The sequence below is a fragment of the Pristiophorus japonicus genome, chromosome 23 (genome assembly GCF_044704955.1).
Source record: "Pristiophorus japonicus isolate sPriJap1 chromosome 23, sPriJap1.hap1, whole genome shotgun sequence".
Classification (NCBI taxonomy): domain Eukaryota; kingdom Metazoa; phylum Chordata; class Chondrichthyes; family Pristiophoridae; genus Pristiophorus; species Pristiophorus japonicus.
The window spans coordinates 19,632,806-19,650,821 of NC_091999.1; the positions used below are offsets into that span (position 1 = coordinate 19,632,806).

The 18,016-nt window shown below is 45.0% G+C and overlaps 1 protein-coding gene across 1 annotated transcript; it reads left to right on the forward strand.

Annotated features, from left to right (window-relative positions):
- The first annotated feature begins 10,873 nt into the window (after positions 1-10,873).
- On the forward strand, positions 10,874-17,543 carry LOC139235423 (probable G-protein coupled receptor 139). The gene is made up of 2 exons (XM_070866545.1): positions 10,874-10,943; positions 16,633-17,543. The coding sequence occupies exons 1-2, from the start codon at positions 10,874-10,876 to the stop codon at positions 17,541-17,543; spliced, it is 981 nt and encodes a 326-aa protein (XP_070722646.1).
- The last annotated feature ends 473 nt before the right edge of the window (positions 17,544-18,016 follow it).

Genomic DNA, 18,016 nt, shown 5'->3' on the forward strand with positions numbered 1-18,016 from the left:
CCCACCCACCAAATCTCACAGTCTCCCGTCTGCTGTCCCCACGCCATGACCAGCCCCCCACCCAATCTCACAGTCTCTCCCTCGCTGTCCCCAAAGCATGACCACCCCCCGTACCCAATCTCACCGTCTCCCGCCCGCTGTCCCCACACCATGACCTCCTCCAATCTCACAGTCTCCTGCCCCGTTGTCCCCACACGATGACCACCCTGCCACCCAATCGCACAGACTCCCGCCCCGCTCACCCCACACCATGACCCCCCACAATCTCACAGTTTCCCGCCCCGCTGTCCCCACACCATGACCACCTGACCCCCCTCCCCACCCAATCGCACAGTCTCTTGCCCCACTGTGTTCGTTCTGTCCGGTTTTATCGGTTCTGGTTAATAATTACAACTGCTGTTTGGATTAGTTTTATCCGCTTACATCATTATGATTTTCGATAGCGGCGCCATTATATTGGATATTCAGGCGGAGCAGACCCTGCACACTCCAGTGTACCTGTTAATCTGTATTGGCAACGGTTGTTATATGTTACATCACAGTCAGTGTACGGAATACATTAGCGACCATAGTGTTACATCACAGTTAGTGTACGGAATATATAAGCGAACATAACGTTACCAGCAAAAAACATTTCGTATGGAAGCTGCATGAATCAAATGTTCTTCGTCCACAATCATCTGGAAGGTGACTTTATAATATTATCAACATCGGTCATGATCGATATGTTTTTCTGTGCAACCCACTGCGATATTCAACCATGATCGCAACATCAAGTCTGATAAAGACCCACCTCGTTCTCTGAGCGATAAATTACTCCGTCGTCTTAGTCTACCTTGGCCTCAGCCTGCGGCTGCCCTTTTCCGGCTCTGAGGTCATTTAGATTATAGTCTGCACCTACATGTCCGTTGCCAAGTTTTCCTTCGGAGACATCTCAAGGAATAGCATGTTCTAGACGTGTGAGATGATCACTGTCTACTTTTCTGTTATAGTTTCATTACCTTCCGTTATTGTAAGATCGGCTTTGCTATTTTCAAGATTAATTCACAGGCTGTGCGGCAGAAGGCGATCCAGACTTGTGCCTCCCACCTGTCTATTTTCTGTATATATGTTGCGTCTATTTGTCTCATTATTCTATCTTACAGAATTAAATCCATGCCGCCAATACCCACATTGTGATGATGGCTGTGACGGCATTAACTGCACCGCTCTCAGATCGCGTCACTTACTGTTGGAGAACAAAGCAGGTCGAGTGGTGGTCGGGGCATGCTTCAAGGGCACGCAGAAAACTCGAGTTGGAAACACAACCAGAGTTTCTGTCATTACCTAATATCAGTTAGTATGAATCACGAAGCTGTTTCTTGTGAACTGTTCAATGGCCATATTAACGTCATAAATTGCATGCAGCACATGTAAGATAGATTTACACACACACACAGATGAACTGACAGATTCACTCTCTCTCGCTCTCTCTCTTACACACACGCAAACGGATTCTTACTCAGGCTGACTCACGCACATTCACTCTATCGCTCTCTCTCTCTCACACAGAAAAACACACAGTGGCCCTCTCACACACACCCACTCCTCTCACACTCTCTCTCTCACAAACACTCACACATTCACATGCACTGACTCACTCTCTCTCACACTCTCTCTCTCACATCCACACTGGCTTTCATACATGCACACACTCACGCTCTCATACACACTTACTCACACGCCCACTCGCTCTCACAAACACTCACACATACACAAACACACACACGCACACACAGTTTTTCTCTCACACAAACATTGACTCTCTGTCTCTCAATCACACACATACAGTCACACTCTTAGACACGCTAATTCAGTACACACTTTCGCTCACACACGCACATATTCTCTCTCTCTACACACAGAGACACATGCATTCTCACACACACTGACTCAAAAGCACTGATTCTCACTTACAGACACACACCCTCTCTATCACACACACACACACTCTCACACAAACTGACTCACAAACACTGACTCTCAATCACACGCATGCACACACACTCTCTCCCTCACACAAACATACACACACAATTCACATATTATTTCTTACTCTCATGTGGGTCAGAAACTCAGTCACATTCACCAAGAGAAGTCACATCCATAACGGCATTTTGTGCATCCTTTGAAAGTTGCTGTTAATCAATGTGTGGCATTTATCAGTCGCTGATATTGTTGATCCCAGATCGTGTCCAGCCTCCTGATTCGTTTACTGTAGGCAGCGCTTCCATTATTTACTACATGTAAACGTGCGAAGCTCCACACGTTTTGGTTATCATTTACTACAAATACACTGTGAGTACCGACTCAGTTATAACTTTGCAATGAAACGCACAAATCTGATTCTCCGTCAGAAACTCCGTGTTGCCCAATATCTGACTGTTTATATTCAGTTGCATTAAGTAATTGGTGGCCGTCGACACACTTCAAAATGTAGTATTTCAAGTATAATTTTTATAGTGTAATTGCCAGTGTTGCCATTAGGATTAATTTCCTTAGATTTTAGATATAAATGTGAATTTGGCTTATTATTGTCCGCAGCATCGAGAACTGACACACTAATGTGCTGACACTTTAATGCCTGTGTCAACATCATGCCTATGCGTAATGTGTGGTCAATGGGTAACTGCAGTGTCGGGGTATTTATGTACGCTGCATTACCGAGTTCCCGACTGGTATCACATCTCCGCTGAGAAACGAATGTATCGTGTGCAATTTACCCGTACAATTAGGGAAATCCCAGATTTGCGCTGTTATTGTGGTTATAAAGCAGCGCCGTTATCAAGTTGAGTTATCAGCCAATATAATTTGTTTTGTGCTTAAGCAATATATTGATATTAGCAAATGTAATCATTGTATTAAATGAATGTAATCGACGCAGCTCTGTGTTGTAGGGTTATGAAACAATGTGCAGCAGAATGCTTAGCTGGAAATATAAGGTCGAATATTGATCACTTCTGTGTCACATCATAAATCCAATCGCTGTAAAATATGAATCCTAAATTCATCCAAAACATTCCTGCACCTACTGGACCCATTGTAACAAATACAAAGCAGTTAGATGCTTCTAACCCACTTGGACACAGCTCCTCATGTCAGATCTGGACCCTATTGTTCCTGCGCCCAGAAATCAAATATCGGCAAACTAATTAATGCATCGCAACGATTGACTTCAACAGATGTCGGTTCTTCTTGAAAGATCTCACGCTGTTTGAGAGACGGCGAGTGGAGAATTAGACTGTAGTCTATTCATAGAATATTGTGGAGGTAAGAGTTATCATACTCATAAAAGGGTCAAACATACAGAACCATAAGGAGGTTCGGCTCAAACGGGAATATTGTGTCCAATTCTGGGCACCGCATATTAAGAAGTAAGTGAAGGCATTTGAGAGGGTGCAGAAAAAATAATGGAAATTATATCAGGAATGAGGGAGTTCAGTTACATTGATAGACTGGAGAAGCAGGGGTTATTCTCCTTCGAGCAGAGAAGATTGAGAGGAGAATTGATAGAGGAGGGTTCTGGAAAAGTAGATAGAGATAAACTATTCCAATTTGCAGAAGTGTCGAGAACCAGAGGATACAAATTTAAGGTGATTGGCCAAAGACGATGTAAGAAAACACCTTTTTACAGAGCGAGTGATTAAGATCTGGAATACACTGCCTGAAAGGGTGGTGGAGTCAGACTCAAACTTATCTTTAAAAAAGGGAGTTGAATAAGTATCTGAAGGAAAAAATGCAGGGCTTCGGCGAAAGTGAGGGGTAGTGGGACCAGCTGAGAGTCGGCACGGGCTTGATGGGCCAAATTACCTTCTTCCGTGATCTATAGAATTGTATAATAATGAGAAAACTTTAAAAATAACTGTAAATAACAAAACATGAAGAAAACTGTTGCACTGAACTATAAATCGATCTCAATATTGATAATTAGAATCGTCTCCGCTTGAAGGAGGGACATTGTGAGTTCATAGACATCATTCGACCTTATTGCAGTTGATCGTATGAAAGCCAAGGAGATAATAATGGCCGTAAACTATCTAAGCTTGTCACACATTATTCAGGAAGATATACATTACAAGCTACAACACAACTCCATAAATGCATGTTTAATGGGGAAATTGCGCCAATAAATTCTCAGACCATGATGGTTAGCAATTCAGTTTGTTAGCACCACCTGTTAGCGCGTTGGTGGGGTGCTAATGGGTTTCGGCAATGCACGCAATTTTTGCGCCACTTGCAAACTTCAGTTGAATTTTAGCTGTGGCAGTTAGAGATGTGCCCTTCAGCGTAAGGAAGGTCACGACATCAGTACGAGTTCAATGCCACGCTAGCGCCCCAGACACGACCTTCATTTTTTTTTGCCTCGATACTACCTGGCAGTAAATTCACCAGAGAAAGCAGGCGCTCAATCCTGTGCTTGCCGCTATTTAAAGGGATTAACAACTGGGTCACTGAGAGGTCAGAGTGAGTGCCATGTGTGATGGTAGCACAATGTGTTGCTCGCGCCTACCTGTTGCTCTTTATTTCTTTAGCTTAGCAATTGCCTACACATTCATCTCATCCTTTGGTACGTAGATGGAGCAATGCTGACCTTTCACCTTTGCCTATGGAAACGACTCTATAAGCTCCTGCACCATCTGCAGATGCAGAATATGGCCAACGTGGGCCGAGGCCTGAGGAGTAGGTGTCGAGGTCGTAACAGGAGGCCTTATCCCCTGTCCACTCCACCAAGGTTTATCTGAAGCAATGCTCCTGCATTATTATTTCGGAGGAGCAGTGCCGAATAAGATTTATGTTCAGTAAGGAGCAGGTCACAGAGCTGTGCCACCTTCTGCTGGCAGGCCACCAGCCGCACTTCAGGACCAGGATTTCGGACAAGCTCAGATCAGTAGTGCTCTGCCTAGATGACACCAGATCCTTCCAGGCACCAGCAGAGGATGTCACAAACATCTTCCAATTTGGTGTTTGTTGCTGCATCCGGGACGTCTCACCTGCTCTACACCGCAAGAGAATGGATTACACCAACTGTGACACAGAGACTTCAGATGTCCTAGAAAGACGCCCTCGACCAACACTGGCCCTGTAAGGCTTGGCTGCAGACGGCACCACCTCAGCATGGGCGGCAGACGTTTTGCATGGCTGAGTTGTGGACAGTGGCAGGAGCATTGGCGAGCGGCATATGTGTGAGCCCGAGTATTGTCGTCTGCCACTCACCGGGGCAGTGGCTCAACACCTGGAGCAATCCGCTCACGCACAGATTGCTGGCCTGCTTCAGCGTTGTAATGCTGTGGACCCAGAGAACTGGCAGCAGTCAGCGCTTGCGTGGTATCAAACTAAGTCTGCATGAGAGCACACTGAGTATTGATGACACCACGCACTGACTCCATGACAGCACGTAGGCTTTGCGTTGTTTTGGTCTGTGCTTCAGTGGCTGCTGCTCGTCGAGTCCAACATCCGTTGGAAAGTGGCAAGCATGGGGTCTATGGGCTGTGAGAGCCACGGCCAATGCTTGATGTGGTTTCCCCCAACCGCAGAGCAAGTGCATCCAAGATCTTGGGCACACTTAAAAATGCACGCAGACGATGGCTGTGTATCTACAATGATTGTCTGGCCACAACCTCCACATCTGGGTTCTCATCCGTGTCATGCTGTGCAGCACTCAGGCACGAACTCACTGCCGGAGATTCCCTTTGGACGTGCTGTTTCTGCATCACGATGTGGCCGGAGCATCACTCAAATCAGACCCCTCAAACATGGCCTCTTCCACCGACGTACTTTCCCCACTGCCAGAGGCAGCAGGTTCATCTGAGACAGGCACTGAAGTATCCATCGCGTCCCCGTCCAACCCCTTGGCTTAACTGGAGAGCTCAAGGACAGGCACCGGGCCTTCCGCACTCTTCATTTGAAAGCACAAAGCCAGAAAAGTGTGGTCCAGTACAGGGGAGGGGACAGGAGTTGAGGGACGCAAGTTACACGTAAATTGGGAAAGCATTGTGCTGTCAGAGGTAAGTAGTGTGAAGGAAGCTGAAAAGGTAATGAACATACTGTCACTCTCCCCAGGGCGCTCGGCTCACCCACGGCAACCACTCGCAATTGAGCGCCCATGGTGGTGAACACTCGCTCTTCCAGGTCGGTTCGTGGCTGCAGCTTTGTGTCCCTTCCACAAGTGCACAGCTCATCCCCGCGATTATGTGCCAGCTTCGGCTGCAAGAAGAATCAGAACGGGCGAGTGTTGAGCAATCCATTTGTGAGATATGCCTCACAAAGTTCAATATCTTGTACGCTGTGGAAGGGTGGCAGATGTGCATGAGACTGTGAATAGCTGCGAAGAGTTGCTGTGTTAGTGCTGGGATTGGGAGCCAAGAACTTACAATACATGTACTGCAACTTTGTGTGTATGCATCTCAACAGAAAAATACTACTAACAGGAGAGGTGGGGCTGATTTGCATTCAGGCAGAGGGTGTGGCTGACGTAGTAAACGATTACTTTCCATATGTCTTCACCAAGCAAGAGGGATGCTCTCATAGACATATTGAAAGAGGTAGCACAGAAAATAAAGTGTGTGAGACAGTGAAGTTTAAATGGTGTCATGGTAAGGTTAATGAAGAAGGTGGTCATCCTCACGACCTGAGTGAGGTCATTGAATTTTTTGCATCATTGCATCGCAGTTCGGGGCACCATGCACCTTATGGACACGTGGGCGGCTACATCCCTCCACTTTCGCCTGAAAAGATTGGGTGATGGCCTCCGACCAGTGTTGGAGTGGCTGATGTCTCTCACCTCTCCTCCGCCTCCAGCAGTGGCTCTAGGGCAGGCTCGGAAAAATGATTAACATGCTGCCTTCATTTTGCGACTACCACGTTGTTCTGTCACTCACTCCACAGGCTGCATTCCTGGGAATGGGGCAGTGCCATCAAGAAGCGCTTGGCGCAAATATGTCTGATGAGGATTACCTGACCTCATTAACACTGCGGCGTTAGCACCCTAAGAGAAGTGTGCACTGCTTGATTAACGCCCCACTTGCCACGGGGCAATAAAAGTGAATATCGCTGTCGCCGACACTTATTAACGCCAAATGCTCAATTTAATGACCAGGCGCTGTTCCGCCTCAAAAAGGGCGATCTCGACTTTTCCACCCATGGCCCAAAAATTCATATCGGGCGGTGGCACAAATCGGGTGGTATCGGATTGACAGCCCAGTATATGCAACGGTTGATATTCAGTTCCGTTGACTGCTACAGGCCTCTCTTGCCACTGTGCGCTGGTCTCCTGCATCAGACAGGGCACGTCATATATCACACTGCATTGCAGCAGCTTCAAACGCTATTGACGATCTTAATCTGTGATCTGACAAGAAAGCAATTATAAGCAGGTAAAAAGCAGTTGGAGCAAGGATAATAAAATATCCCGCAAACCATAGCGCTTAAACCCCATCACAAACGCTCAGCCCTTGAATAATTAACATACCGGTACATATACACTTAGTTGAATTGAACAAGTACTGGACCAGTTCGATAGATGTTTGGACTCGAGGAGAATCAAAAGATTTTCTGACCGAATGTGCAAGTGTTGTGGTGGAAGATCAGCTATGATATTATTGATATGGTGGAGTAGTCTCATGATGTCTTAAGGCCGACTCCTGCTCCGAATTCATGTGTTCTTCAGAGGTTGTGATAAAGTGTTATGGTTCATGCGATTGGGTGTAATATATTACTATAGGATGAGGATTGGTTCATGGACAGACAATAACAAAGTAACAAAAAGCGAGTATTCTTCGAGATGGCAGGGTGCTACTACTGGCGGGCTTATATTCCGGGGCCACTGGAGAAAGAAACGTGCAGCAGCCTGGCCCTGGGGTCGGGGAGGTCCCGGCTTGCTGGACATCAGCGAGCCGGGGCCCTTGTTGGGAGCAACTTGTGGTGGCGTACCATCGCAGGGAGTAGCGCGTGCTGCTGCAGGAGGGCGACGGCTTTGAAGAGGGCGACTGGATTTGATGTCACCTTAATCCAGGTCGCTGATTGTAGTGCGGGCAGGTACAGCAGGAGCAGCGAGTTCGGGTCGAAGGAGCGGCAAGAGTTCATAGAGGGTTGTGATCTTGACCCAGGAGAGGCGAGATTTCAGGGTCCAGTGGCGGCGAGGGCCCAGTGGCAGCACGGGCCAGCCCACAATTCCATATGTGTGCACACTCGGTCCATGCAGCAGAGCTGGTATCCAGTCGTCTTGATTAATCCTTGCCACTGGACTACGACCTCGCTCTGTCAAGCCCGTGTGTGTGCAACGACAACCACACGTTAAAAAAATCCATGCACAGGCGTCTTCCACCCTTCAATATGTAGTTCATGACATGAATATTGGTCGTTCATTGAAACACCTGTGAATGCATCTCTTTTTAGTGTGGAAACAAGTTATCCTCGTTTCGAGGGACTGCCTATGATTATGATGGGTTTTTGGATCAGCGCATTTGAGTCAGCAATTTAAAACCAATATCAGTTACATTAATGAGGGTACCGAGTGTAATATTTCCAAATTTGCTGATGATACAAAGTAAAGTGGGGGAGTAAGCTGTAAGGACGATGCAAAGGGGCAGTTAATTGATATAGGCACGATAAGTGAATGGGCAAGAAGGCGGTTCATGAAGTATAATGTATATATAGTTCCAGTTTGTTTTGGAGAAATGGAAAAGTACAATATTTTGCAAAAGGTAAGAGATTAGTAAATGTTGATATTCAGAGGGGTTTGGTTGTCCGTGTACACGAATCACGGAAAGTTAACATGCAGGTCCAGCAAGCAATTATGAAGGCAAATGCCATGTTGGCTTTGATTGCATGGGGGTTGAGTAAGGAGGTCTAGATGCAATTATAAAATGTTTTTGTGAGATAACGCCTGGCATACTGTATACCATTTTGGTCTCCTTATCTAAAGAAGACTATAGTGCAGATGCAATGAAGTTTCACTACATTGACTACTGGCTTGAGAGAGTTGTCTTTTGGTGAGTGATTGGGTAGAATGGGCTTAACTTTTCTGGAGCTTAGAAGAATCAGACGTGATTGCATTTAAACGCATAGAATTCTTATAGGGCTGGCCAGGCTAGATGTTCAGAGTTTGTTTCCCTTGGCTGGACTGTCTAGAACTAAGGATCACAATCGCAGGACAAGGAGGTGGCCATTTAGCGCTAAGATAAGAAATGTCTTCACTCAGATGATTGCGAATCTGTGCAATTCTGTACATTAGAGGATTTGGATGCTCAGTCGATTAGTACATTTAAGACAGAGTGCAATAGCATTTTGGGCACTGAGGCAATGAAACGATATTGGTTAGAACGGCACACTGGAGCTGGTATAGAAGGTCAACCCTGATCTGATTGAATATCAGAGTCGGCTCGACGGTCCAAATGATCAAGATCAGCCCTGATCTAATTGACAATCGGAGCAGGCTCGATGGACCGAATGGCCACTACTGCTCTTTTTCCTTATGTTCTTATTAGAGGAAGTGGTTTATCTCTATCAGCCTTTTAACATTTCAAGCACCTCGTTCAAATCACCCCTAAAATTCCCATACTCATTGAAATAGAACGCAATTTTAGGGATAACCTATGTAACCTGTCCTCATAATTAAACCCACGATGGCCCGATAAGAATCTGGTGAATCGTTGGTGCAGCCCCTCTGATGGCCAATATATCCTTCCTAAAGTGAGATGCCCAAATCTGAACTATGTTCACCATGTACAAAGATCTAACCAGAATGACACAAGAGCCGGAGAGGGGAATGGAGGTGGTGGTGATGATACAGCGATTATGGCAGGGAATGAAAACGATAGTTTAATTCTTCCCAACGTTTCACTAGATTACGTTGCGGCTCTTCAAATACTGATCACACAGGCAGTGCAGGTGGAGATAAATCAGAGGGGTTAAGGCTGAAGTGGGCAAGTTCCTCACTGAGTCTCACCATGCGAAATTGTATCTAACTGCGCTGAACTGGACTTCTCCACATGTGTAGAACTAGACCTCCCGACACTAAATATATCCATGCTCAACTGGACGTCACCAGACTGAAGATCACCATGCTCAACTGAACCTGTCCATAGTTTGTATTACCTTCCTGCACTGGACCTGTCCACACTGAATGCAACTGTGTAGACTGGACCTGCCCAAGCTTAGTATAACCTAGCTGAATGGAACCTGCACACACTGAGGGTAACCGTGCTGACTGGACCTGTCAACTCTAAGTGTAACCGTGCTGAACTGGACCTATCACACTGAGTGTAACCATGCTGAACTGGACCTATCACACTGAGTGTAACCGTGCTGAACTGGACCTGTCCACATTGAATTTATAGACTCTTGGCTGAAAGTGGATGTACAGACGCGGAGGGAGATGGACACGTGCTTAACTTGATACGGGCTGGATAATGAGAGTAGCGGGAACCTAGCTGCGTTTTTCGTCTGCAGGAACAGAGTTTCTCTGGCCAATTACACGTTTCGCTAAAACCTATTAACTCAGCATTACTGGGTTAAAACCCACGAATTCATCTTGTTCCAGGTTCACTCTCAGTATGGCAATCACGTATTTAGCTTTTTGTTGTATTTTCGAAGAAATATCATACTGTAATATGTGGGTATTTCACTTTTTCCCGTATCAGATCTGTTTAAAGACGTTCCATACCATCAAACCATAAACACGCTCTTGGCAGCGGCTGCACTAATCTGTTTGTTTCAATTACTGTCATTAATATAAAAGGCAGGCCATGTGAAGATGTCCCTGAAGCCTAACATCGGGTATAAATATGACAATCTGTGATTGTCGTGCAGAGCACGCGCAGAGCTTCTGAAAGAAATGCATGGGTCACCGAAAGGCCTGGTGTTTGCCCTTTACTCTCCTGCCATTGCAACTATCGGGGTTCCAGGTAAAGTATTTCAGATAATTATTAGTTACAGGAAACATTATCTAATGGTATCACCGCTCCTACATACAGGCAATGCTTCTCCTCTTTAACTGGCTCATTTCTGACGATTCAAACTATTTATCCCATTTAACAGAATTATGTTTCCTTCTCAACGGAATCACTGCCTAATTTGAGCGTCTGATTCTCCAATTTTTGTTTTAATGTGTTTTCCAGATATTCGCATCTTCAGCGGTATCAGTTTATTTGCTCAGAGTGATATTTTATTGAAATTGAACAGTATATGTCACTGCACTGTGAGTGGTATCACATTCTTATACCCGTGCACAGATATTTCCTATTGTGTCATAGATATTTTTCTTGTGCGTGGTATCACACCAATATAAGCGTGTGCATATATTTGCTATTGTGTTATTGGTATTTATTCTTCTTCCTAGGCAGTCCCTCGAGTCGAGGATGACTTAATTGTTATTTCATTGTGAGTGTTACTATCACACTAGTATAAATGAACATATATTTCTTATTGTGTTATTAGTATTTCACTATGACTGGTATTATCATACTATTATAACTGTGTATGTTCTATGGTGTTATTGTTATTTCACTGTGAGTGGTTATATCGCGCATTTATAACTATGCCCATTTATTTGCTGGTACTTCTGTATAATGCATTCGATGTTCACGATGTGACTTTGTTTATATTAGGGAGACCAATCGCTTGTTAGGTGATTGCTTTGAACTTCATTCAGTCGCAAAAGTGAACCTGAGTTCCTGGTCGTCTGTTATTTTAATTCCCCACCCCACTCCTACTCTGAGCTCTCTGTCCTCGGCCTCCTGCAGTGTTGTAATGAAGTCCAAAGGAAAGTCGAGGAACAGCACATCGTCTTTCGATTCAGTGATTTCGAACTTTCCAGACTCAAAATTGAGTTCAATAACTTCAGATCATAACCACCATTTTTTCGGACACCACCTGTTGGTAATGATTCTGCTCTTTCCATTTCATCATCATAGGCAGTCCCTCAGAATCGAGGAAGACTTGCTTCCACTCCAAAAGTGAGTTATTTGATTAACGAACCGTCCAATACGAGAGCCACAGACCCTGTCACAGGTGGGAGAGACATTTGTTGAGGGAAGCAGGGGATAGTGGGACTGATTTGCCGCACGCTCCTTCCGCTGCCTGCGCCTAACCTCTTCACGCTTGTGGCATTGAGATTCGAAGAGCTCAACGCCCTCCTGGATGCACTTTCTCCACGTAGGGCGGTCTTCGGTCAGGGAGTCCTAGGTGTCAGTGGTGGTGCCACACTTTACCAGGGAGGATTTGAGGGTGTCATTGTAACGTTTCCGCTGTCGAGCATGCGAACTATGTGGCCTGCCAGGCGAAGCTGATCGAGTGTGGTCAGTGCTTCAATGCTGGGGACGTTAGCCTGGCGAGGACACTGATGTTGGTGAGCCTGTCCTCCCAGGGGATTTGCAGGATCTAGCCGATACATCTTGTTGACATATCTCCAGCGACTTGAGGTGTCTTCTGTACATCGTCCATGCCTGTGATACATACAGGAGGGCGGGTATTGCTACAGCCCTGTAGACCATGAGCTTGGTTTTCCTCAGGCGGCTGCTAGAGACCGTTTGTTTCTTTACTTATCGCATTAGTATCCCTTTTTGTCTTACACCATTAACCTTTTTGTCATTTAACCACTGCTGCCGTCTACCTATTCACTGACTTTCCCTTTTGTTCTTTCCTTCCCTCGGCCCCTTTCGCTGCCTCTGCACTTGTATCTCTTATATGTATCCAATTGCGCTGAAAGGTTATCGAACTGGAATGTTAACTCTATTTCTCTCTCCACAGATGCTGACTGACCTGCTGAGTATTTCCACCATTTTTTTAAATTTCAGATTTCCAGCAACTGCAGTGTTTTGCTTTTGTACATATCTTTCCTATTGTCTTAATGTTGCTGTACGGGGAGTCATATTGCCAACAGTAACAACCTGCATTTATATAGCTCCTTAAAATAGTTAAATTGTTCACGGGAGCGTTGTGAAACACATTTTAACACCTAGCTGCTTACAAAGATACTAGCTCAGCAGAAGTATTAAGAAACTTCTTGAAGGAAGAGGAAGTGGCAATGCTCTCGGAGTGATGCAAGTTGGAGGAAATAACATAGATAGGAACGGGTAAAGCTATGAAGGGATTTTCAAACAAGGTTGAAAATGTTTAATTCGAGTGATGCTGGACCAGGACTTAATGTAGTTCAGCGAGCACTGATGTGGTGGGTGAACGGGACTCTGTTCGTTTTAGGATCAGGGCAGCAGATTTTTAGATCAGGTCAAGTTTTTGGAGGTTGGCAGGTGGGAAGACAGACAGGAACGTATTCTAATAGTCAGCCTAGAGGCAACAAACTCGTGGATGAGCGTTTCAACAGCTGATGAGCTGAGACAGGGGCAGAGCCGTGTGATGTTGCGGATGTGGAAATAGATGGTCTTGGTGATAGAGCGAATATGTGGTTAGAAACTCAATACAGGATCAAATAGGATACAAAATTTGCCTACAATATGGCCAGCCTCAGAAGGTTGTCAGGCATTGGGATGGAGTCGGTGGCTAAGGAACGGGGTTAGTGGAAGGAAGGAAGACAATGGTGTTGGTCTTCCCAATATTTATTTGGAGAAAATATATGCTCATTTAATACTAGATGTCGGACAATCAGACTGACAAACAAGAGAGAGTCGAGGTAGACCTGACTGTCATCAGAATAGATATGGAACCTGATGCTGTGCTTTCTTAAGATATCGTGGAGGGTCATCGTGTAGATGAGAAATTAGAGGGGGCCAATTATGGATCCATCAGGGAATCCAGAGAGAATGGATTGCGAGCTGGAAGAGAAGCAATTGTAGGTGATTCTCTTGCTGCAAGGGCAGTTCCACCCAGCTGGGCGACGGAGAAGAGGCGTTGTTGGTGGCTTGTGTGGTCAGCCATGACAAAGGCTGCATACATTTAGAGAAGGATGAGGAAGGAGAGTTTTCCATGGTTACAGATACATGGGATGTAACTGGCGATTCTTATAAGAGCTGTTTCAGCGCTATCATAACGGTGTGCGCATTTTTACCATTTTATTATTGGTATTTTGCTGTGGGTAAATGATTACACTGTTATGAAGTGTACATGGAGTTATATTGTGTTACTGACACTGTCACAGTGGGTAAATTCGTACGCTTGTATCATTGTGTACATGGAGTTCTATTGAGTTACTGATACTGTCAATGGGGGTGAATTATCACACTATTATTATTGTTTACATGTAGTTCTGATGGATTACTGACACTCTCACTGTCGGTGAATTATCACACTGTTATCGCTGTGTACATGTAGTTCTCTTCTCTTCTCAGGCAGTCTCTCCAATCGAGAATGATTTGCTTCCACGCAAAAAAATGATGAGTTCACAGATGTTTCAATGAAGGTCCTAATATTGCAGGTCCTGAACAGCATATTGAAGGGTGGAAGATGCGTGTTCGTGGATTTTGTTAACATGTGGTGGCCGTTGCACGCCATCCACCACATAGGCTTGTCAGAGTTAAGTGTGGGTCCAGAGGCAAGGGTTAACCAAGAGGACTGGAGATCAAACTCTGCTGCACGGACCGAGTGGGCCCGCGCCTCTTCCATTTTAGTTCTAGTTTTCTATTGGCACTGTCAATGTGGGTGAATTAACACACTGTTGTCATTGTGTAATTTCCATTTGTATAATTGGTATTTTACTGAGGGTAAATTCTTACACTGTTATGACGGTGGACTTGGAATTGTATTGTGTTACTGACACTATCACTGTGAGTGAATTAACGCACTGTTATCATTGTGTACATTTAATTCTATTGGGTTAACGTCACTGTCACTGTGGTTGAATTTTCACGCTGTTATCATTGTGTACACGTAGTTCTATTGGGTTAATGACACTGTCTCTGTGGTTGAATTATCACACTGTGTACATATACAGCAGGCACCTTAACAGGTTGGCGAAGTACCACCAGCTCTTCCTCCCCAAGATCCTGCAAATCCATTGGCAGGACACACGCACCAACGTCAGTATTCTCGCTCAGGCCAACATACCCAGCATCGAAGCACTAACCACTCTCGATCAACTCCGATGGACATGCCACCTGGTCCGCATGCCCGACACGAGATTCCCAAAGCATGCACTCTATGCGGAGCTTCGACAAGGCAAGCGAGACCCAGGTGGGCAGAGGAACCGCTTCAAGGATACCCTCAAAGCCTCCTTTATAGAATGCAACATCCCCACAGACTGCTGGGAACTCCTGGATCACGACCGCCCTATGTGGAGAAAGAGCATCCAGCAGAGCGCTGAGCACCTCGAGTCCCATCGCCGAGAACAAGTAGAAACCAAATGTATTTACCGGAAGGAGCATGGGTCAACCCAGGCTTCCCACTCATCCTTCTCTTCAAGCACTGTCTGCCCCACTTGTAACAGAGACTGTATGTTCTGCAGTCACCCGCGAACTCACTTTTAGAGTGGAAACAAGTTATCCTCGACTACGAGGGACTGCCTATGATGATGATGCGGATGTCGTTCCATTGTGTTGTTGATATTGGCAGTGTCTGGCTCAGTTCTACAAATTGTTCATTAATTTCGATTATTCGCCAATGAAATTTAATTAATTAATTTATTGAAAATACATTATTAGGTGGTGAATTGTTGACATAAATATAAGCAGTGCAATATATGGCCGTTTTATGCATGAATCTATATTTGCCAAAAACTCACACAGAAGCGTTACTGCTCTCCAACTCTGACTCTCACTGGTTCAGCCTGGCACTTCTCTTCCACATTCGCTGCTGCTGCGAGTTCTACAGCGACCGCTGCTGTGACTGGGAGTGCCTTCTGGTCATGACACCTGGCAATGTCCCGGATTGTCCTCGACTTCAAACTTTTCTAGACATGGACTGACGCCGCATAACTGGTTACATCTCTGATATCTGAGTCACAAAATTTATCGTTCAATATACACTCTCGGACTAAGCCAATCATTTATCCTGACAGCGTAGTACAGAACAAGTATTGCATTGATGGAGGGGCCTTTTACTTAATGAGTCCTCATCACCTGCCAGTTCCAATGGGCCAGATCGACACCGACGATCCAAGGTGATCATCAGCAGCAGAGTTCGGAGTTTGCACCTCGCTGTTTGGGAATATATTTGTGCAAGTTGACTGCTGAATTTTCCAATAGTGAATCATTTTACAGTAATTAATCATATTAGAGTGTTTACGGTCAGCAGCAGTACACAATCCATTTTAATGCATTCTTCCTATTTTCTTGTTACTTCTTCTGAATAACCTCTCAAATATCTTCTGTAAGCGCTACTGAGATGTTATTTTTGTTATCAATCTGATGACCCCATGTTGGTTTCCAGGTTTCCCGATATGTTACTTTTCTCCGTTATCATTCTTTACATTATTTTACATTCCGATGTCATTGGCTTGTCAAATGTTTTATCCGGAAGATTAATAAATTACGTAGTCAAAGTTTTAAATTTCACACAGAATCCTGCCAAATGGATGATTTTGCCTATAGTCGGACCAGTAATATTACTGTTCTCGCTCAATCACACATATTCACTGGCTCTGTCCCTTTCTCACACATATTCACTCGCTTCCTCTCTGTCTCACACATTCTCTCTCTGTTACAGCTAACGTGGCAGTCATTGTGATCCTGCCTCGAGGAAGGTGTGGTCTCTCCAGATGTATCACTCGGTACCTGGTGGCCATGGCCGTAATGGATCTGCTGGTCATTTTCACCGCTGTGATATTAAACCGGATTGTAGGTATTTATTTCCCATTTAGTTTCTTGTCCATCACTCCGATCTGTCGTTTCCATGTTGCCCTAATCTATGCAGCCATAGACTGTTCTGTCTGGTTAACGGTCGCTTTCACCTTTGATCGATTTGTGGCCATTTGTTGCCAGAAGGAGAAAGCACAATATTGCACCGAGAAAACCGTGGCAGTGGTTATTAGCACGGTCTGTTCAATGAGCTGCTTAAAGAATACCTTCTTGTATTTTATATATGAACCTTTGTACACAGTTAACAACATACCCTGGTTCTGCAGCATTAGAAAAACATTTTATACATCACCAGCATGGGTAGCATATGACTGGATGTTCCACATTTTAACCCCATGTCTCCCATTCATTCTGATTTTACTGCTCAATGCATTGACCATCAAGTACATTCTAGCGGCCAGTAGAGCCCGTAGGAGACTCCGTGCCAACAGCAATGGAGAGAATCCACACGATCCAGAGATGCAGAAGCGAAGAAATTCCATCGTTTTACTCTTCTGTATCTCGGGCAGTTTCATCATGTTAAATGTTTTATTACTTAGAACTTTCATCTCTGTCCAGATTGGGAGCGTTAGTTATTTCTCAGGTTCCACTGTCAATGAATCAAATATTATCCTGGAGGAATATGGATATATGCTTCATCTTTTGAGTTCCTGCATCAACCCGTTTATTTATGCAGGGACCCAGAGTAAATTCAGAGAGGAGTTAAAGAATGGGATGAAATATCCACTGAGTCTCATTGTTAAATTATTTCAATTCTAAACAGAGTAAAGTATATAATGAATTGTGATCTCCTTTCCCGTATCAGACGGGGCCTCCGCTCCCAGGTACACAGTCACTCGCTGTAAGGTCCATACCCAATGTGAATTTAAGGATATATGAGCAACAGCGCATTACCGCACAATTCAGTGCTGTTACCCGTTCTCAGTAAGTTTCCATTTATTTTTTCGGTGTGGACTAAGGCCGTGGTTTATTTCCACATTTAATTCGGAGACCGAGAGTGCGACCACGGACCTGTGATAGGAGATCAAGTTTAACATTTTAATCAAATGACCCAACATTCCCGCTGGGAATTGTTTCTTTCTTTAAGGTCGGGCATGCTCTTAACAGGAAGGCGGCATTGTCTGCACACAATGTTCCACTTTCTCTGGGCAATGGGAGCCTGCACTGCTCCCACACATTGTTCACGCTCAATGGGCAATGGGTGGCCGCACTGTCGCCACACATTGTTCACA